Here is a 22437-nt window from a genome sequence, read left to right as displayed (position 1 = left end):
AACAACACCGATGGAATATGCCAACCTTGCCTGTGACCAATGAATGGGAAGCCCTATATCTACACAAATAACTAATCCAAAAACACACAATCATCTCTTCATCCTCTGTGGTTCTAAATGAATCTAAAAGGTTACACAGTGCAGTGACTCATTAGTCACAAGTATCTAAAAAACGAATACCAGTCCACTTTCTGTGAGTAGTTTCTGATAAACTGAGCCAGCTGCTGAGTGTCACAACCATAAAAGCTTCTTTTATTGCTCAAGATCTTAAGCCATTCATCATTATTTTATTAGTATGATAATATATTTTATTAAATTTTTATGATCCGGACATTAATTCATTTTGTTTGCCCCATGAGAAAAGATGGTATCTGATACCTGGTGGTTTCTGAGCAGTGGCTACAGAGATTAAAAAAAAAGTGGCAAAAAAGCACAATATATCCACTTTATCTTAACAAGAAACCAGGTTATAACAGTAAATGAATGACAGTTTGTGTGCATTGTGTATAACTTCAGTGACTTTTGTGATAAAACACACTAGTTAAATGGATGGTATGTTTTTGTTTTGTTTTGTTTTGTTTTTTATGGGGGGGGGGGGGGGGGGCGATGACTCAGCTCCCCCTTTGCATGCCAGAATAGTGATTTATGTGTGGAATTTATCATAAGAAAACCCCCCAAAAACACACACAAAACCAATTTATTCAAATGACCCATTTGATAGGAGAGAGGGAAGAAAACCGGCTGCTGCTATAATGTGTAACACATTGTGGCTTAAATGTGTTTTAATCTGACAGAAAGACTTTCACAAAAAAGAGTTTGTGGAGTATGTGTGGACAAGCTTGGGGTACGTTTTTAATCACAGAAAAGCAGGATTCAATGAAAATATGAAAGAAATATACAATAAATCATATCAGGAAAGTGTCAGCTTCTTCAAAAAGACATATGACCTCCTTCTAAGCTTGGTCATATGAGTCAAAAATTATTGTCTTGGCAGCAGTTAATATTTCCAATATCATCCCCAGTAACTCAAGATGAGGAAGACTTTTGTTGGCCTTTAACTGTCTATGAGATCTTTCAAACAAAGCAACTCCCTGCATTTTTATTTGTAGTTTGTCTAGAACTGCATTACTGCAGTTTATAAAGGAGGAGGAGAAGGAGGAGACTGAAGCATGTGCTCTGCTGCAGGCGCTCGCAGAGAAATGACTCTAGTCCCTCTGTGCTTACAGAGTGTGCTCATCTAAGAACTCAAACTGGAGAACTACTGAAACTGAATGTGGACTTTAAACAGTTTGACTAGGAATTTCTAATTCGTGCTTCTGCAGCAATTCCGGTTTCTACAGATGTTTTAGTGCGGTGAGAGAAACTGTATACAGGCTATCTTTTTTTCATGGTTTAAATTCTTCTGTCTGCAGATATTTTACTTCTGCAGAGTTATTTTTCTCATTGTTTTTATTTTATTTTGCAACTGCATGGACACATTTTGACTTGAATGCTTATCCTTCCCTAAGTTTTCTTCTTTGATAGCAACAAATAACAAAGACGGAAATTAAAATATACAAGAATAGAATGGAACGAATGAAGGAAATGGCTTGGAAATTAAATCTATATATCTTTGTCATTCTCTCTTCAGGTGGTTTTCATTAATGGTTCACGACAAAGTTTTGCTCTAATTTCCTGTGCAACTGAAGCCCCCAACTCTGTGCACAATGACTGAGTGTGTGTGCAGCTCTTCATACCTGCAGAGGTGGTTGCTAAAGACTTTGTTGTTCCTGGCTGCTGCGCTGCCTTCAAGTGCTGACTGTCCCAAACCATGCGCCTGCGATGTTACCACTGAAGTGCACTGCACCTTCAGATACCTGACTTCAATACCTGACCACATCCTGCCAGCTGTTGAAAAAATTTACTTCGGGTAAGAGTTGAAGTACACATACTCTTGGTGAAGAATTACTGAGTGATTTAAACTGCAGACTTTGTAAACAGAATAGCATTACAAAAAGTATTTCTACAAGTCAAACAGCTTTAGTCTAATAACTAGACCACATATAATTACTGTATGGAAAAGAAATAACCTTTCAGAATTGAGATAAGAAATGTTTATTTAAAATGTCATTGACTCAAGAAAACACAACTTTATAGCTTCAATTTGTGAAGCTGGTTAATCAACATGCAAATATTAGCTCAGGTTAGGCGACAAAGCCAATCTTGCCATTAGCTAACAAGCAATAGCTAGCAAGCATTAGCCATCAACAATCAACAATCTTAACCGGAAAACTTTAGCAGTGTTTAGTTTTATGTGCTTTGAGAGGCTTAGTTTCTCAAAAAATAACCAACGACAAAAAAAAAAAACAGCAAAGAAGTAAATCACCACTCTAGTTGGCATCCCATTGCCATTGTCATCCAGCTAGTAGCTGTTACCACAGCCACTGAATGAATTCATCATAAAATTAATCATCATTCATCACCAAATCGTCTACTGAATGCCTCTGGCTGTTATTATGTTAAAGATTCTGAAATACATGATGCATAAGCAGAGCTGCCTTACCTCTATCCTGTCTGTGGTGGCCTGGTGCTACTTCAGCCTGCTTGTAAAGCTATTTGTCAATCAAATGACACACAAGTGCATTCAATTATTGTAATTAGGCCTAATTAGGCCTCATTTCAGAATGTGACCAGGCCAGAGCAGAGTATTTACTGCAGACATCCTGAGATGTCTTGGCAGGATTAATACAGGCAGAATTAACAGTTAATTATGTAGTCATAATTTCCTCTACAAGTGTCAACTCCAAGGGCACGTCATGGTGCCTGCTGACACATACAGAGTGAACTCAAACATTACTGGGTACACACTATGAATTGTTTTCATTAATATGTATCACGATATTAGTAATTAACAACATTTACTGGCATTGTTTTAAACTTGTCTTCACATGCATGTATGTTTCAACATGGTAAAATGTGGCCCTGACCTAGCATGGCTAGTACTACCATCCATCATGTGTTAGAAGTAGTGTAACATGAGAAAGAGCCAAGGTCCCTTACCCCCCAACCCCCAAACACACACACATGCAAAAACCACCTTTAAACAGTTAAAAAATACTTGAAATTTTATGTATACTGATTCCTGCTACAAGAGCTTACTCTGAGATGCTTTAGTATGCACACAGCCTGGCAGTTTATGGTATCAAAATGGTAATTAAAATTATTAAATTAATTATTGAATTAAATTGCCTGAATGAGGAACAGGTAATATAGTCAGCACAATACTAATGTCCAGTATGTCAATACTGAGGGCAATATATACCTATAGTTCACCTAGTGAGGTTTTTTCACGTATTTGTCTGAGTAGACAGGTTCTGAATTAGAATGAATGTTTTTTTTCGCTGAGATCTTTCACCAGCATTGCCCACCTTTTAGGTTATATGTGCAGAACTTCAGTTGCATTTCAGTAATATTTCTGCAAAGTATATTTGAAGGCTCATTAAAAATGATGATCAGTAACCAAAGCTTTTTCATTTCTATGCCGTTAGGTACAACAGCATAACTATCCTGAGAGAAAATGATCTTTCAGGGCTTGAAAACTTGGAACTGTTGTTGCTGCACAGCAACATGATACACACTACTGAAGACAGAGCCTTCAAAGACCTTAAGTCATTACAGGTAAAATCCTTTGTAAACAAATTATTCGCCAACCTCACTGCAACATCCAAAATATATCTTTGTGTGACAACCCTCATTTTTATTTCATTTTGACTTGTTATTATTTTCTAGAGTAGATTTTCTTATTTCAGTTTATATTTTAAATTTGAAAATGTGTTGTTTTAGTTATTTTTAAATAAATTAGTTTACATGTTCGTTTTCATTTTTGAATGGAGGGCATACGTCAAACACAAGATTGGAGAAAATCAATAATGGTACTGCAATAAAAAGAAAGAATTTTTTGAAAGTAGTTGTAGACACCCACAGTTTCAATAGACATGGCTCATCAGTTGTAGTTGCAAGTTTCAATAAAGGTTTTACGAAACAAACAGATAGTAAAACCAAGGATATCTAGATTTTTTTTTATTTGCAGTTAGTTTTCCAAGTTCACAAAATTGAGGGGGTTTTTTCTCAAAAAGTATAGTTTGCATTTTTATTTTACTTTAGTTAACTATATTGTTTTTCACATCTAACTTTTGTTTTTAGTTTGGTTTTAGTTTACAAAAATAGCCTTACTGCTGACATCATATAGTTTTAATTCAGTATTTCTGTGATGACATACACCCATCAGTAAGTAGAGCATGCCTACATAAATATGTTTTTGTTTGTTTTCTGGTTTTTAGATAATATCTGCTTGGAGGGATGAAAGGTTCACAGCTGATTTTCTTTACTATGACTGTTGTGTCACATTTCCATCCATAATTAATTCAAAAGGACAAAAATTTTCAAAAAGCATAAAAAGACAACACAAATGTGAGGGGAAAAAAAATAAGAGTTGTCCAATTACAGCACAGGGTTTTCACCATGGCAAAATTGATTCAGAAGTATCACCTTTGCCTTTGCAAATCTAATTATAAAGTAATGAAATTTAAAAAAAGAACTCAGGCACAAGTAACTGTGTTTAACCAATAACAGGCAGCATAATTCAATACAGAATTTCAGTGTCACAAGTCCAAACTTGTAAAAACAGAGTTCTATCAACTCTTTTGTGGTGCATTTTCACAAAAAGTAAATGCCTCATGTTTCACAAAGAATGTTGAGTGATTCACAATAATTTTATATGTGTGTGTGTTATGTGAAGGATGGTCCTTGATTCCTTGCACTTTTTCAAACTAAATAAACAGTCTGACAATAATTCATGTTATGTCTATAAAAACAATGTAATTGTGTATTGACATAATAGCTTTCAGTTATCATTGTTTTGACCACCATCTCCATCTTCCTAATTGTGTTTTCCAAGGTCCTGAAGATGTCATACAATAAATTAAAGATTATCAACAAAGAGACTTTCGAAGGCTTGGATAGTCTGCTGAGACTCCACATAGACCACAACCACATTGAATTTATAAACCCGGAGGCTTTCTTTGGGCTTACCAACTTAGAATTGGTTAATCTGGAGGGTAACTACCTCCAGCAGCTCCACCCGGACACATTTATCACACTGAGACACAGCCAGGTTTTCAAGGTATCATCAGTAAGAACCATCCACCTGTCAGACAACCTTCTGACCACTCTGCCAGCAGACATTTTTTCAGGCTGCAGTCAGTTAGAAAATGTCTTCCTCCATGGAAACCCCTGGAAGTGTGATTGCCGTATGAAGTGGTTCTCACTTTGGGCACAAAGAAATACAGGTAAGGAGTGCATCTGTGCTTTGGACAATTTCCAAAGTACTTAGAGGCATATAAAATTGAACCGTGGTTAACAGCTAAGAAAGTCACTTACTGAATCTAAACAGTTTCTTTTTCATTAATGCCAGAGAAACTTTCTCTAAACCTCTGTAAACCGACATTTGCTACCAGCTTTAATAAGACCCATCTGGTAAAACTGCTGGCAGTATTTGTGGTTGTACTCAGGTTTGAGCATAGTATGTTTTTCTCTTAAAACCTAATAGTGCATGGGATTGTATCCCAAGCAAGACAGGCATATCCAAGAGAAGCATATAAATCTTTGCAGAGACATTACAGGAAGCAGATATCATATAATCTTTTCATCATGTGGGCCACAGAAAACAATGAAGACACAGAAGAACTAAAGTTATACATTTTATTTATGACTTGGCAAGCACAAGGGTTAACTGAAATGTCGCAATTCTGTATTGTGATTATGACCTTTCGCGGTTCACAGGTTTTATTAGCCAGTTTTGGTTTGGCTGAAACATAACTTTGAAAGTGTGATTTTTTTTCTTCCATGAATCCAACTAAACATTGCACTGCTTGATAATTCTTTCCAGGTGTGCTGAAATGCCGGCGAGACAGGAGATATCCCAGAGGCCTATGTCCTGTTTGTGAAAATCCTTCACTTTACCACAAAAGGCCTCTATCCCTTCTACCCAACAATGCTTTTACTTGCACCAAACCTTTGATCCAACCTCATCTAAAGCAGAAAAACATCAGCCTGGATGAAGGGAACTTCTTTCCTGTTTCCCCCAAGGACTTTATTGCCCCATTAGGCTCAATACAAATGAACCTGACCGACCAGTTTTACAATGATGCCAGTCTAACCTGCACCGTACAGCGGCCCACTTCTTTTGAGAACCTGACTCAAACCCTGGAGGAAGGAGAAGGAAACAATGTCACCATGCTTACCACTTGCATAACTACGTATTTGGTGTGTAATATTAACCATGAACACATCCAGCAACTGTGGCAGATCTTAGCCACCTACAGTGACTCTCCTATGAGGCTAGAGAGAGGTTTAATGTTGGCCAGAAGCCCAGAAATGGTGTACCGATATACTCAGATGAAAACAAAGGATCTAGATAAAGAAATAAACACAAACATTAAGGGTGAGATTAAAGCCTCTCCTGCATGGTTAATGCAGGGAGAAGTGAGCTTCCAACTAGACCGCACTGCTACCACCTTCTCTACTCTGCACATTAAGTACCAGTCTGTGGTAAACCTACGTTTGGAAAGCACACCATCTAAGAGGGACCGGTATTCCTGGGCCATGATCAAACGAGATAATCAAACTAAGACTGAGCACACTGTACTTACAGGTGGGAGTCAGAGATTAATGCTTAATATATTAGCTCAGAGGTGTGACTTTTACTTAGGTCTGCACATACCAGTAACTGAACTATTTACTTATGTATGAAAATATACTGATCATTTCACTGATAAAATAGGAAGCATTTAAAAAAATGTATTCAGAATTTCAAAGACTAAAAAGTCTTTTCTTTTTAGCATGAAAACGGTTATGACATTATCAAATGTTTTCCTCCTCACGTAGGTGGTGTGGTACAGTTGAGCTGCCATATCCAGGGTGATCCAAAGCCTCTCTTGGAGTGGATTTTACCAGATGGAAGCAAGGTCAGAGCTCCTTATTCCAGTGAGGACAGGAGAATAATAATTACTGCTGAAGGAAAGCTCACTCTTCGAGGTGCAGATACCTCTGACACAGGCCTCTACTGGTGCATTGCCACAAACTACCTGGATGCAGATATCCTCATCTTTCGAGTGACAGTTCTGTCCACTGATGTGGAAGAGGCTGAGGTCAATGGTGTTCAATTCTCTAGGCCACTGGGTGAAAAGCTTGTTTTTGACTGTAGCTCCTCGGGGAGTCCTGAGGCCTCAGTGTCTTGGATTCTGCCTGACCATTCAGTGCTTGACAAGCCTCATGGGAACAGAAACATTTTTAAGAATGGGACATTGCTGATTCAGGGTATCACAGCAAGGGATCGAGGATTTTATAGGTGTTTAGTTGCTAATCATCTTGGAGTTGACCTACTCGTTTCTCAGGTGACAGTAACAGACAAAGGGCCCGTAACAGCAAGTGTTTTCAACAGTGAGGGATCAGGGATGGTGACGGAGGTTGCGATGGATTCTAGCTTGACACAAAACACAGTCAAACTCAGTGAGATACACCACTCCCAGCATGCTGACAGAACTATCCAGGAGTCCAGGACCATTACTTCAGATCGGCCTTACCCCAGACACAGATCACGTGGCCGAGTAGGTTTTGGAGGTAGACTGGGACAGAGAAGGAGGGGGTCAGTCCGCAACAGCCACATCTGGAGTAGTAGGGTCTTTGATAAAGCTTCCAGGAAAGTAGACCCGCAGAAGTTTGCAGAATTTATGAAAAAGGCTCAGGGTGGCTCAAAAATAAAGAGTGGTAGAGAAAATGAGAAAGTAAAATATGAAAACACACATATTGGTTATTCTGGTGACAATGAAATTGGCTCTGGTGAAGCTCAAGATGAAGACCATCTCATAATTCTCCCAACAATAGTCCAACCAACAACAGATAATCCACAAAGAATATTTGCTCAAGACAGGCAGACTGAGACAGCAACAACCACACAAATTGGTGAGGGACATATTTTAGCAACAAAGGAAAATGGCATGGAAAACAGATTCAGCAATCATATTAATTCAACTAAAATAATGGAAAATAGAGACATGGCAACAACAGAGCCATATATGCAGTCTACATTCACTAGAGATCCAAGGTTAGTTGAGACAAACAACTTTTACACCCTTGAAAGAACCAGCATGCCACCTTCGAACCTACAACCAGTCACTCTCCAACCTACTGTGACGGACACTTCACAAGAAACCCAACTAGAGTTATCAGGAGAAGCACCTGCAGAACCAGAGACTTCGACAGAGGGTGCTTTTTCTTCAACTACAGACCCTAATGTTACTCCAATGAGAGATGAACCAGGCCGAGTGGAGCTAGTCCTTCACACAGACCCTGAAAGCCAAACCTCATTTACAGCAATCACAGCTACAGACAGACAGCAAGACAAGATCATTTTCCATACAACCCAGACAATAAAATCCCCGCGCCTGCCTGCAGGATCTACTATCATCTCCCGGCAGCACATCCATATAATCCCACGCCAAAGTAACAGAGGAAAGGTTGGCAGGAGGACCTTCCAAGGCCGCAGAAGGATCATTAAACCAAACAGGATCCATGACATGCAGTCCTTTATTAATAAACTTAAACAATCCACGATGAATAAAGAAGGGAATGCCTCTGTGCCATATCAAATTCAGTTGACCACAGGTAAGAAACCATGTTCTTAAAAACCCTGTTGTTTTGTACTTCTGTGTTGCATAAATAATCAGTCATGAAACAACACGTATGTTTTTAACATGGTTCTTTTTTCTCAGCCTGTAACTGTGATAATAAGGCAGCAACCACTGATTTGGCAGTGGTCACACCAACAGCATCTTCTAGTCCATGTCTACACAAAACAGAGAGACCTGCTTATATGCAAAAAACTCTTGCTTCTACCACAAGTCATTACATGACTTCAGATGCCACATTCAACAATGCGGAGTCTAGATCAGAGACTTTCAATGAGTACATAACGTTTGCAGTTGCCCCTGAACTGGATCCTACAACTAAAGTCCCAACCACAACTGCTACTACATCTACTTCTAAGATCATTCGGGGGAAAATTCCATGGAACAAGTTGTTTGGAAACAAAGGAAGGGAAAGGATGCTCAGTAGGCTTAAGAAGCCATTAACTGCGAATAAAACCTCAACTACGACTGAAACAAGAGGCACCCTAACCACAACCATTGCTCCTACACCCATTACCTCTGCAAACTTATTAGTTAAAGTTGATAGTTTGTCACCATCCAGACACACACAGAGTAGTTCATTAGATGATGACTATGGAGATGCATCCTCTGCTGATTTCCAGTTCACAACACTGGGTCCCAGCTTGGACTTTATACCTGTTACTAGTTATTCTGGTTCCTCACAGTTTTATACCACTGCAAAAACACCACCAGAATTACAGACTCTACCCTCGCCACCCACTGTCAAACCCACCCAGCAGGAAAATCTTGATGTAACCTCATCTGGGTCTGGAAGACTGTCTGACAATTTGCTTATAATCAGACAGAGGCCTGGTGGGACAAGAGGTAGGCTAGGGCGGAGAAGGAGGCCCTATAGGAGAAGAAGACCCCTAAGGAAACCTGGAATTCCCAAAGCCCGACAAACTACAACAACTGAGGCAACAACTACAGAGGCAACAACCATGGAATACACAATGGAGGCAACCACACTTTTTCAACAAAGTGTTTCAGAATATAATCCCATTTACACACAAAAAGATGCCACAACCACAGTATTGGGTACCACTGAAAAAAGATCTGAGGAGAGTGACCTATATGAGGACTTTGACTGGACATCTAGCGGTTCATCCAGCTATCCTACCACCATGACACCTCTATTTTCCTCTGCCACTTATGATCCTGCTACTACACTGATACCACATACAACTAAGCGGCTTTACACAACAGCTCAGACAAGAATCCAAAGCAACATCAAACCACCAACACAAAGGAATGGTGACACCAATCGCAGTTTAGTGTTGGAGAGAATTAGACCTACCGGTACTCGAAAAAGCAGTGGTACTAAAGGCAGTGTAGATAACTCTGATACACTGATCCTTCTAACAGCTCAGCAAGGCTACATGATCAGTACCCCCATTCCTTACATTACAGACAAGGATTCTGCCACCTCTACTATTTATAATCAAGTCTCGGGATATGATGCTTCCAGTGCCAGTAATGCTGGTTTTGAACCCACTACAAAGGTCATGTCAAGCAAACCCAAGATAGTGGGTGGAAATGCAGCTAGCTTTACTGTACTGTCTAACTCTGATGCTTTCCTGCCATGCGTGGCTGTTGGAAACCCACAGCCAGTTATAACATGGAAACAATTCTCCTCCAGCACAGGTACAAAAATGATTTCATTCATTCTTATCATTAGCAGAACCAAAATGTGATACATATTAAGATATGGGAGTGACGGTATTTTTGGCATCATGTAGAAACAAAATTTTTTGTCTGGTGCAAGTAAAAGCCATTTATAGAAAATGCTGCAATAATAAAGTAACACTACTGTTTAAATTTTGTCAGTTGTTTTAAGTGATTTGTGTAGAATGTTTTGGTGTTTGTAAGGTAAATATTTCATTGTCTCTGTATTTTTTCTTTGTCCCACAGGAAGAACCATTACCATTAAAGAGAGGATGGGCAAGTATGAGGTGTTGAGCAACGGCACGCTGTCAATCCCAAATGCCAATATTAAAGATCGCGGCCAATACTTCTGTCTAGCTGAGAATGACCATGGATCAGATAAACTTATTATCACCCTCTCAGTGGTAGCCTATCCCTCTCGCATTTTAGAGCCAAAGATGCGCGAGATAAAATCTTATGCAGGAAACACAGTTGAACTGAAATGTAAAGCAGAGGGCCGGCCCATGCCTGTGATATCTTGGATCTTGGCCAACCGTACCCAAGTCATGGGTCAAAACACTGAGAAGGAAAGAGCATCAGTATCTGCTGTGGGGACTCTGGTTATTAAAGATGTGTCTGTTTATGACAGAGGTCATTATAAATGCATTGCCAGTAATCCTGCTGGAGCTGATACTGCTACAGTCCGACTGCAGGTGGTGGCAGCTCCACCAGGTATCATGGAGGAGAAGCGGCAGCAGCTACAAGCTATTCTTGGCCACAGTTTACAGTTACCCTGCACTGGTCATGGTACACCTCAGCCTAGTGTTCACTGGGTTCTCCATGATGGGTCAATGATACAATCTAACAGGCCTGTAAGTGATACACGGATATCCATGTATGAGAATGGGACGCTTCACATTAAGGATGTGACTCCAGCAGACAGTGGAAAATATGAATGTATTGCTACCAGCTCTACTGGTTCAGAGCGAAGGGTCGTGACTCTGACAGTAATACTACAAGAATCTGCTCCTCAGATATTGGAGATATCCAAGCGCTTGACTGAGTTGTCATATGGGGATCAGTTAAGACTAAACTGTTCGGCAACTGGAAACCCTAAACCTAGGATAATCTGGAAACTACCTTCTAAAGCTGTGGTGGACTATTGGTACAGGTAAAAATACGTTCATTGGTAGAACAGGTATTTATTGTATTATCTTTTATATTAAAGTTACAAAATTCTAATAATTTAATGTGCATGATTTGCATAAATATTGCTTAGAAAAACTGTAGTGGTTTAGTGAACATTCTATGGAAGAAAGTGGATAAAAATCACCAAAACAGACTTATTTTTGCCCTTAGCCTTTCATGAAACAGCTAAACTGTTGAAAACAATTCAGTGGCATACTGTTATGCTTACCAAAGTAAGCACTGATTGTAAATAGAGTACATGCATTTATATTTTTTATAGGTTTTGTTGCCTGCACTGATTCATTGAATGTCCCTCATAAGTACACGTAAAACACGTAATTCTCTCTAAATGTAAAGAAATGAGACGCACACATTGACTATACTTATTCAGAGCATAACTCACCACAGTCAAATCAAGACTGAAGTGAAAATATTTTCAATACAATGGTTCTCTTTCTATGCTTCTATTAGGATTGAAAAAAGTTCAGTGTGATAATAATGCAAGCATGTCTTACCTTAATTTTACGTCTTTAAAAAAACATTGTATGTTTAAACCACATTATTTCTTATACCCCCAATACTCATGTATATAAACACTTTGTGTGTCGGTACATTGTCATTTGCAATGTCTAACACCAGAGAGAACAGAAAGACTGAGGCAATGTAAAGCAGCTACTGATTTAATTGCTATATCTTCCCAGTGGCATTCTGTACACATTTTGTTTGGTGTAAGCAGATAAGACACTTTTTCACTGTTACCGTTTTGATTTTAGCTGTTTGAAAAAATATATGAAACCATACAAATTTATGCGTTTTGCTCTTAATAAGCATAGACAAGGAATTCTGCAAATTATCTTAATGCCAGGTTTGTAACTGTCTCTCTTATTTTCTTTTATTTGTTACTTCAGGGTGGGCAGCAGGATACAGGTCCTCGATAATGGTACGCTTACTGTTAACACTGTGAGTGATAAAGATGCCGGAGATTATCTCTGTGTGGCCCGAAACAAGATTGGTGATGCTCTACAACTCATGAAAGTCAGTGTATCAATGAAGCCAGCTAAGATAGAGACTAAGGTATACAGCAAGAAGCAGGTACCCTATGGAAAGGACTTAAAAGTAGACTGTAAAGCCTCAGGGGCACCAAAGCCAGATATTTCCTGGGGTCTACCAGATGGTACAGTGGTCAACAGTGCTTTGCAGTCTGATGCCAGCAGTAGAGGAGGACGAAAACGTCGCTACACTCTGTTTGACAATGGAACTCTTTATCTAAACCAGGTATTGAATTGGATCAAACACAAACTGCACAAACATATATACATATATATTATGTTTATATATCATGTTTTCATATCATGTTTCTCCAGGTTGGAATGTCGGAGGAAGGCGATTATACCTGCTTTGCTGAGAACCAGGTTGGCAAAGATGAGATGCATGTACATATCACTGTAGTTACTGCATCCCCTAGGATGCGTCCATCCAGCCAGACCTATGCTAGAGCGAAGCCCGGAGGAAGCATCCGCTTTGACTGTGAGGCAGTTGGAGAGCCTAAACCTAAGATATTGTGGATACTTCCCAATAACGATGTAATAGCAGCATCACATGAACACTACTTAATGCATGTCAATGGTTCTCTGGATATTAGGGATGTCAAGGTAATTGATGCAGGGGAGTATGTTTGCATGGCTCGCAACCCTGGCGGAGAAACCAGAAAAGTTTACAAGCTTGAGATAGGTGGGAATCCACCTGTGATCAATGGCTACCATCAGAACAGAACAGTCATTAAAGAAATAGTGTCTACATATTCCAGGAAACTTATAGATTGTATGGCTGAGGGGACTCCCAGACCTACTATAACTTGGATTATGCCTGATAACATCTTTCTAACAGCACCCTACTTTGGGAGTAGGATTAAAGTCCACCGGAATGGGACTCTTGAGATACGTAATGTCCGCCCTTCTGATACAGCAGAGTTTATTTGCTTAGCTAGAAATGATGGAGGAGAGGCAGTAATGGTGGTGCAGTTGACGGTTACAAGTATGCTCCGAAGGCCAATCTTCAATAATCCCTTCAATGAACGCATTGTGTCTGGGAATGGGAAAACCACAGTTCTGAATTGCTCTGCTGATGGGCAGCCAATGCCAGAGATATCATGGACTTTGCCTAATGGAACACAGTTTATTGGTGGAACCAATCATGGTTCTCGCCACCAAATAAACAATGATGGGACTTTGGTCATCCACAGTACTCACAAAGAAGATGCTGGGAAATACCGCTGTGGTGCCAAGAATCTCATGGGCTACATAGAGAAGCTAATAATTTTGGAGATTGGGCAGAAGCCTTATATCCTGACAAGGCCCAGGGGTATCATACGCAGCATATCAGGGGAGCCCCTCTTCATTCACTGCCTATCTGATGGGAGTCCCAGACCAAGAATCTACTGGACCGTTCCTGGTGGTCACACTCTTACTCGGCCTCAAGTCCTCGGACGCTACCAGTTGCTAGAAAATGGTACTCTTATAATTCAGAACACTACACTCCATGACCGCGGAAACTACATATGCAGAGCTCGAAACGATGCTGGTGAGGCGGTACTTTCTGTCCCTGTTATTGTCATTGCCTACCCTCCACGGATCACAATGGGGCCACCCTCCAATGTGAGGGCAGAGACTGGGAGACCTATTCAGCTCAACTGTGCTGCTACTGGGATCCCCAAGCCAGAGATCACATGGGAGCTTCCAGATCATTCAGTTCTATCAGCAGCAGAAAAGGGGCGGCCTATGGGTAGTGAACTGCTCCACCCTCAGGGTACACTAATCATCCAGAGGCCCACACCCTCAGACTCTGGAACATACAAATGCCTTGCGAAAAACCACTTAGGTACAGATTCAAAGGTCACATATGTACTTGTGCTGTGATTAAAAATAATAGCTGAAGGTTGACAGTATATGCTAATATAAATATTAACAGACACATATTGTCTGCTCACTACACTACCTATCATCTTGTGGATTAGTGAAGATCAAGGCATGTGTAATACAGAAGCTGATTATGTGAGTAATTAACAAAGCACAAAAAAGGGAATTTAAAAAAAGAAACTCCTGCTTGCTTGTAACATTGGAAGCTGGGGTCTGGAAAATCAAAGTTGTTACTCATTTAGGGTAGTCCTAACAAGAGCAACAGAGCCAAATCATAGAGCCAAACCTAAAGTGATTTCTCTGACCTGCTGTTGGACATAGTAGCCAAACAGGAAAACAGAAATTAGAAGAGGGGGTTGGTACTCTCAAGAGGTCATAATTGGACATAACAGCAAATTTAAAAAACAACAGAATATGTAGTAAAATGTATTTTAAAAGTAATTCAGTGTGTTTTTAAGTGGGAAAAAGGGTTTATTCAAATATATATATGATGCTTGTCTTACACTGGACATGGTATATTGTGTGTGTGTGTGTGTGTGTGTGTGTGTGTGTGTGTGTGTGTGTGTGTGTGTGTGTGTGTGTGTGTGTGTGTGTGTAGGTGTGTGTGTGTGTGTGTGTGCGTGTGTGTGTGTTAATTAAGGTTTATATAGATTCCTATATGTCTATTTGGAACACAATGGAATATAGTACATATTACCAATCTATTGTGTTGTACATGAGAATTTACAGTAATGTTATACATTATGCCAATAATAAAGTCCATGTATATCTATTTGTAGTATCTACTTTATCAAAGTTTGGGGAAAACATGGCTCATGTCTTTTTATGCTACTATTTTCTAAGTTGGGGATAAAAGAAATACAAAAGGTATTAAATTATAGGGCACCAAAAAGTCACAAACAGAAGCATATTCAGCTCTGGAATTTTAAGTGCAGGCCAGCTATGAAAATAGTCCTTCACTCTCTTTGTCAGTGGGCAGGATCCACAGGGGAGCCATTAATTTTTGCTTGTCATGCACTCTGATTTTACTGTGCTCCTGCAAATTAAACTGGAAGGTGACGAGTAATGTTAAGACAAAGGAGGTGAACTTAACATGAGTTTGTACTGCTGCTTGAGACTGCCATCTGAAAATATATATTACATGCTATACACGTTATGCAAGGCTTATTATGCTTGCTCTCTAACCACACTTACTTGCCAAATGTCAGCTGATTCACACCCTCTCCTTTTTCTAAAGAAATAGATACATGGTATTTTAGTCATGCCCTGTGCCTTAGGAACAACTGGAAATAATTTCTCAGTGAATTACTCCAATTTTGAATTGCCCATAATGATGCATGCTGTTCAATAGGAAAATCTTAATCTATACAAGACCTCACAAAGAATGCTTTATCTTCTAGTAAGTATACTTCACCCTTTGTGTAAAAGTAAAAAGAAAACAAAGACATAAAAGTTAATTATGAATCAGTCTGACATGTTTTGAAATGCTGTATGCAGCTACTGGCCATACCATACCATACCATACCATACCATACCATACCATACCAGCATGGCTGATAAGGTTAAACACCACTTTGAACATTGGAATGTACAGTACCTGCCAATAAATGCAGTTTTTAGATTTCAGAGAAATAAAAAAGGAAAAAATAAAATTCCAAAGTTTAAAGCCAGTCTGCACAAGTGTGATATAACCCGGGCAGATATGGAGGAAAACGGAATTGTCCTCCATAAACTCTGGAATGTGAGGTACTCGCTGTGTGATTTGAGAGAAAAGTGCTTTCATATGTGAGTTTAGTGACAAACAGATACAAATCACAGTAGTTATGAAGGACCACTTATTCTTTACGTCTGGTACCTCAATGTAAACACCGGGTGTCCTCTTGAGATGTGGACGGTGAAAAGTTTATTTGTTCAGTTCTGGTTTTGCAGTTCATGTTCAGGGAATGATGGAGTTTATGTTCCACTGACTTGGATATTTATGAGGATTTTGAACATGTGATTTTCTCATTTTCTCCTTTTCCCTTGGATATTTAAAGGAAGAGGTTGGAAGTCTAACAAGTACCATTTAAAAATAAGGTTTTATGAGAAGCTACTGAGAAGAGGACTGGGGTTTTTTGTGAAATTCACCTTCACCAGGTCAAAGTCACTTTTAGACCCAATTGCTGGCCATAGCTTTTGTAACTAGACTTTTCAAGCATGAAGCGCTACACTACGGTGTTGCGAGAAGATAAGCAGAGCCTGTTTTTACTCTCAGTGGGGTAGGTGGACTTATGGCCACTGCTTGGCCACCTTGAAGACTGTGGAAAAACAGAATATACTCAGAATCAAATGACTTGCTAGAAATGTTGTGGCAATTTGTAACAGTCTACTTATAATACACAACGTTAATATACACAGTTAGATTTAAAACCGTCATGAACTTGCTAACTACCATTTAATGCATTCACTAGTGAACTAGAGCATTTTTCTTATTCTGTACATGTAGTGAATCTCCTTTTGGGATTTTCACCATTCATTTTCTTTTCAAGAACCACCAGTACATATGAGTATCCTACCACAACATCTGTGTGGTAGTTAATCCATATTTTCATCTTAATATTTAATCAAATTGCACCTTATGTGAAAGCTATTGTTCATATTGTTAAATCCATAAATAACTACTACAGTGTGGTATTTCCTCTCATCTCGTATCACTTTCACATGATATGATATTGGTTTGATAAGAGATCTAATAGATGGTGTTTCCAACCATCATCACAATCCAACACGGGAATGTATTTTAAAAGAATGATGTTTCATTCCTCCAATATAGTTGCAGAGAATTGTTCTATTGCGCTAAAGCTGGTCTTGCAACATGTGGCAATCCAGAAGCTTAATAACTCGTTACACATCTTTCTGTATGGGAAATACCTGCAATAAGAACTGACATTTAAAAGCAAGAAAAGGAGCAAGTGAAAAAAAGTGTGAAGGAAAAGGGATGTTTACAGAGTGGGTAGATGAAGGAAACCAGAGAAGGGTGAGACATAGTTTTGGTCTGTGGTATGAATTCCATACTTAAACTAGAATGCTAGCAGCATGAACATGGAAACTGAGATGTCTGGAGAGCACTGCTGGGTGCTGACCAACAGGGGTTTCAGACAGTACTCTTCTGTTAACTCACAGTCTGCTTCACTTCTTTGAAGCTGCAAACTTGGCAACAAGTAAAGTCCCCAGAAAAAATGTAGTCACACTCCTGCTGATATTTTGCTGCCTATGGGTGGAAAACCCTTTCAAAACAAAAATGTAAAAAAAAAATGTCTCATTCTGTTACACACACAGCCTTTTTAGCCTTGTGGGAATACACACACACACACTTGCTCATACAGTCGATTGGAGTTTCTGTCAGTATCTGAGCTACGACTAGAATTTCACACCAGCAAAGTAGAATCCACACATCCACACCACACCATCCATTTTTGCACCTTTCTTCAAGGTACAATCTGTCATTCTGGGATGGTGGTTCCCTGAGTTATTGCTTTTCAGTGTTGTGTTTAATCATCTTTCAGTTTGAGTTAATATTTAATATGTAATTAAAGAAAAATAAGGTAAGCACCTGTAATTCAGATAAAAAGCTCATATAATTATTCATCTCTACTTTCAAAAGCCCTAAAAGTTTTCTCTTTCTTTTTAAAGTGAGCCTTTAGTCACTACCTAGAAGCAAAGTATTTGCACCAGGGAAAGTACATAAATCAGCTTCAACCATAAAATGGCTGAAGGTTTCAGAAAGTGAAATGTTGAAACCAAGAGGGTCCTAAAAAATTTAGAAGTGTCTGGTGTGGTACAGTTTTTATATATAAGAACTTGTATACAGATTTTAATGAGACCATATCCCACAGTCTTTATCTTGAGGGCGGTGGAAGTACTTCACTCTGAGTTCTTACATCTGATTATGAATGCAGATGTGGTACTTTGCTCCCCAGAGAATAATCAGATGGACCAGTGCAGCCTATTTCTGTTTACCTAAGCATTTTTCTTTCAGTTACACAAACACCCAACTAAAAACATCAAAGTACCTCTAAATTATTAGGTCCCCAAGGGGACATGCTTTCAAATGAGCTCTTTCACCCAATTAGACGGCATCAGCAGTGTGGCACTGCCACTTTACGCCTTAGGCTGATGCTTTTTTTTAACTGGTGGGTGGGTCAGCTACATAAGTCTTACATTGCATAGGGGTATTAGCATATTTTTAATCACTGTGCTGTCATTATGCTACACAGAGCTTAACTGAACCATACCGACTTTATTATTTTAAATTCTTTAATTATTTTCTTATGTTGTTCAATCATTCCTTGAATTTTAAGCCTACTGAATGTTGCCGTTTGACTGGCTTCCCATATTCTTTTTGAACCCTAATTATTTCCAGTAGAAGAAGACCAAGACAAAGCTGGAGGACTGCTGTAAAAGAGTCATATGTTTGCAAATTACATTCCTTTACTTAGACACATCTCACATCACATGACAGCATTTCCTCGGTGCCTCTGGAGCTAAAGCTTAATTTACCACTCTCCAATAAAGCCAGCGTGTAATTTAGATGCAATCTGGAGGAGCTGGAACACAGCTGAGGAAACATTACACAGCTATAAATTAAAAAAAAGAACAGCACCAGCAGAAGCTCATTACAAAACCTGAAACCTGCTCCAGTTTACTGTGACATTGATGGTTTTCTATAAACATCTATTTTCACTGTTATGTAAGGTGTCAATTTTTTTTTAACTAGCTACAGATTCAAACAACCTTGATTTTGTTAGAGAACACAGAACAAAAAAGGTTTATTTTCCAGAAACACACTACACCTTCACTGACCAGTTCACCTTCAGTTCTATATGCGAATTAGAATTATTTTGCTGTGATTATACAAAGTACAACACAATAATAAAGTGGCTACACCTTGCAAAAAAACAAAACAAAAAAACCCAAAAATAAAAAAAAGAGAAAAGCAAAGAAAAACATACAGTAATTTACACAGTAAATATAAAGAAGTACCATGTATGGTGATGAGATTATGGATAGTGACAAAAAGCAGGTGCATGTATTTTGAAGTTTTACTGTGATTTAATCAATAATGGACAATATTACACAGAGTATTCTAATAATTTAAGATACTGCTCATTGGGAGTTTTCCCTTCCCACTGTTGTCAAGTGCTAGCTCATAGGGGTCATTTGATTGTTGGGTCAAAGAGGTGAGAGCCAGGATGTGATGACTCCTTTAAAATGTTTCTGGGTCTGCTGAGACAAAAGGGAGGGGAGTGAAAACCTGACAATCTTCTGAGCTGTGTTGATGATCTGCTGAATCCTGCTCCCCTCAGTACAGCCCCTGTACCATGCAGTGATACAGCATGTCAGCACACTCTCTGTGGAGGAGCAATAAAGTCTCTGTTCTGTCTTTCTTGTGACTGCTGAGGTATTTGGAGTCCAGGATAGGTCAACAGAGATGATGGTACCCATGAATTTGTGGCCATTGCCACAATTGATGTTGAGAAAGGTCAACTCAGGGCTGTTCCTGAAGTCATAGATGATTTCCTTTTTTTCCCCTTTGCTCAGTGTCAGGTTTTTGGTGAACTCCAAGCTGAAAATTTCAAAATCTCATCTTTGACATGGCTTGGACATGGACATGGCTTCTTCTTATAATAAGATTAAGCCACATGTTATCTTTTGTCAACCAACCAACAGATGGCATCAATAGACCCAGTTATGAAAATCTATGTCGTTCCAAATAGTGCTGAGAAAATACATGTAAAAATATGTAAAGGATTTAAATCTGAAAATCATTTGAAAACAAATATAAGTGTCCCAGAAAATGAAATAAATTGGGTTCTTTTTGTAAAACATGCAAACTGTCAAGGTTTAGTTGTAAACAATTTTACATGACTTCATCCAGCTCACCTACTGTGGCTAGTCTGCCTCACATAAATGGTACCCTAGCAACCTCAGAGAGCACAATGACATCACAGGGAAAACAAACCCTCAACAGCTCTGAGTTCAGCAGTCGCTGCTAAAGTCATCATAAAGGTTGCTTTAGACACTCTCTGAACATTTTATTGCTTTATATCTCATGTTGAAAATGAATGATAAACTTGTTGGGGTGATTTTGTTTCAAGTACAATGATGAAAATCTGCTTTCTATTTAGTTTGCTTTAAATATCTGGAATCTATGGGCTTTATAAAGTGTTGTTTAAGGTTTAAAACATATTAGTATCTAATTCGTGTTTGTCTGTGAAGGTTCTCAGTCATCCAGGTCATCGTAGTCAAAGGAGCTTGCAAAGAAAAGCGTCTGGACTTCTTTAAGTTGTTTGAAGACGTTTCACCTCTCATCCGAGAAGCTTCTTCAGTTCTAAAGTCAAATGGCGAAGAGTCCCAGATATAAACCTAGTGGGAGTGTCCCCCCACAGAGGGACAAAAGGACCCCCTGATGATCCTCTAATCGCATGAGCCAAGGTGTGAAAACGGGTGTGGGTCACAACAGCCAGAGTTTCGGGTGAGCTCATTGTGAAACCTGACCCCACCTTATCATGCAATTTCCTGAGGTCAGATGGCCCAGGATGTGAGTAGGCGTTAAGACGTCTGGGGGGAACTCAAAACTAGATTATAGATGGCAGACAGTTGGTGTCGTAAACCACCGCCTCTGTTCAAAGATGGTCGCTCACAGTGGACATAGATGGCTTCTTTCACTCCTCTTTCAAACCATCTGTCCTCTCTGTCCAAAATGTGAACATTGGCATCCTCATAAGAGTGACCTTTATCCTATAGATGCAGATGGACCGCTGAATCTTGTCCTGTGGAGGTGGCTCTTCTATGTTGTGCAATGCGCTTGTGAAGTGGCTGTTTGGTCTCTCCAATGTAGAGGTCTGGGCATTCCTCGCTGCACTGTACAGCGTACACCACATTGTTAAGTCTGTGTTTTGGAGTTTTGTCTTTCGGGTGAACCAGTTTCTGTCTGACTGTGTTGCTGTGTCTGAAATGCACCGGGATGTCATGCTTGGAGAAAACTCTCTCCGCCATTTGACCTTAGAACTGAAGAAGCTTCTCGGATGAGAGGTGAAACGTCTTCAAGCAACTTAAAGAAGTTCAGACGCTTTTCTTTGCAAGTTCCTTTGACTAATTCATGTTTGTTTGTTACACTGGCCTTTTAGCACATCTAGCCCCCACCTTTGTGGGGACCAGATGTGACACTTTCTGGCCTGCCCCTTGGCCTGCCTGCCGCATTCTTTGTGCACACAGGTCTGTGCTGAGCACACAGAGACACTCTGTCAAATATGCCTGGTATCCCTCACTGGCTAGCTTCTAAAAGAGAGCTGTTGTTCATATTTTTCAAATCTCATGCTACAGTTATTCACCCTGCTCTCCTGGTCAGTGGGTTTGGGGATTACCAAACAAACACCCTGATGAGACTTTAAAAGTAAAAAAAAAATATGCCACTGCTGTCAGGTGCGGGCAGCAAAACACATAACAAATATATGTAGGTGTGTGTTACCACTTTGTATTCATAGCAGCTTTTTCCTATTACCTAGCTTATAGCAGGCCTTCTTGCCTAATTAGGACATGCAAGCAGATTGGTTCCTTAAACTGAATCATCAGGAGGTTGCGTAAGTGATAGCTAGTGATGCTGGGTAAATTCAGTTTTGATTTGAGGTGAGGCTGCTACATACAACAGCTGAGCTAATAGTCATTTGACTTTCTCCATGCATCTTGCTGTGTAATCACAATGTCAAGTAGTATCAACACAGGAACACACATTAAACCACCACTGATTGTGCTGATTATTATGAATAATCTGGGTAGTTTTTACATAAAAATGCTCAAATATATCAGTAATGACAATAGTTACTTGGAATTTTAAAAAACTTAAGTGAAGAAACAAACAAAAAATGTTTTAACAATTCAAGACAACACATTGCAATTATAGG

General features: G+C 39.4%; 1 protein-coding gene across 1 annotated transcript; it reads left to right on the top strand.

Moving 5' to 3' along the window:
* Window positions 1-1248: 1248 nt before the first annotated feature.
* igsf10 (immunoglobulin superfamily, member 10) lies at window positions 1249-15156 on the top strand. The gene is made up of 10 exons (XM_006795307.3): window positions 1249-1353; window positions 1631-1909; window positions 3528-3657; window positions 4937-5327; window positions 5927-6691; window positions 6925-8703; window positions 8811-10391; window positions 10659-11562; window positions 12488-12854; window positions 12944-15156. The coding sequence occupies exons 2-10, from the start codon at window positions 1707-1709 to the stop codon at window positions 14492-14494; spliced, it is 7671 nt and encodes a 2556-aa protein (XP_006795370.2). The 5' UTR covers window positions 1249-1353; window positions 1631-1706; the 3' UTR covers window positions 14495-15156.
* Window positions 15157-22437: the final 7281 nt, after the last annotated feature.

The sequence above is a fragment of the Neolamprologus brichardi genome, chromosome 14, assembly GCF_056152115.1.
Source record: "Neolamprologus brichardi isolate AB-2024 chromosome 14, ASM5615211v1, whole genome shotgun sequence".
In the NCBI taxonomy this organism is placed as follows: Eukaryota; Metazoa; Chordata; class Actinopteri; order Cichliformes; family Cichlidae; genus Neolamprologus; species Neolamprologus brichardi.
This window is presented reverse-complemented; position numbering and strand designations above follow the sequence as displayed.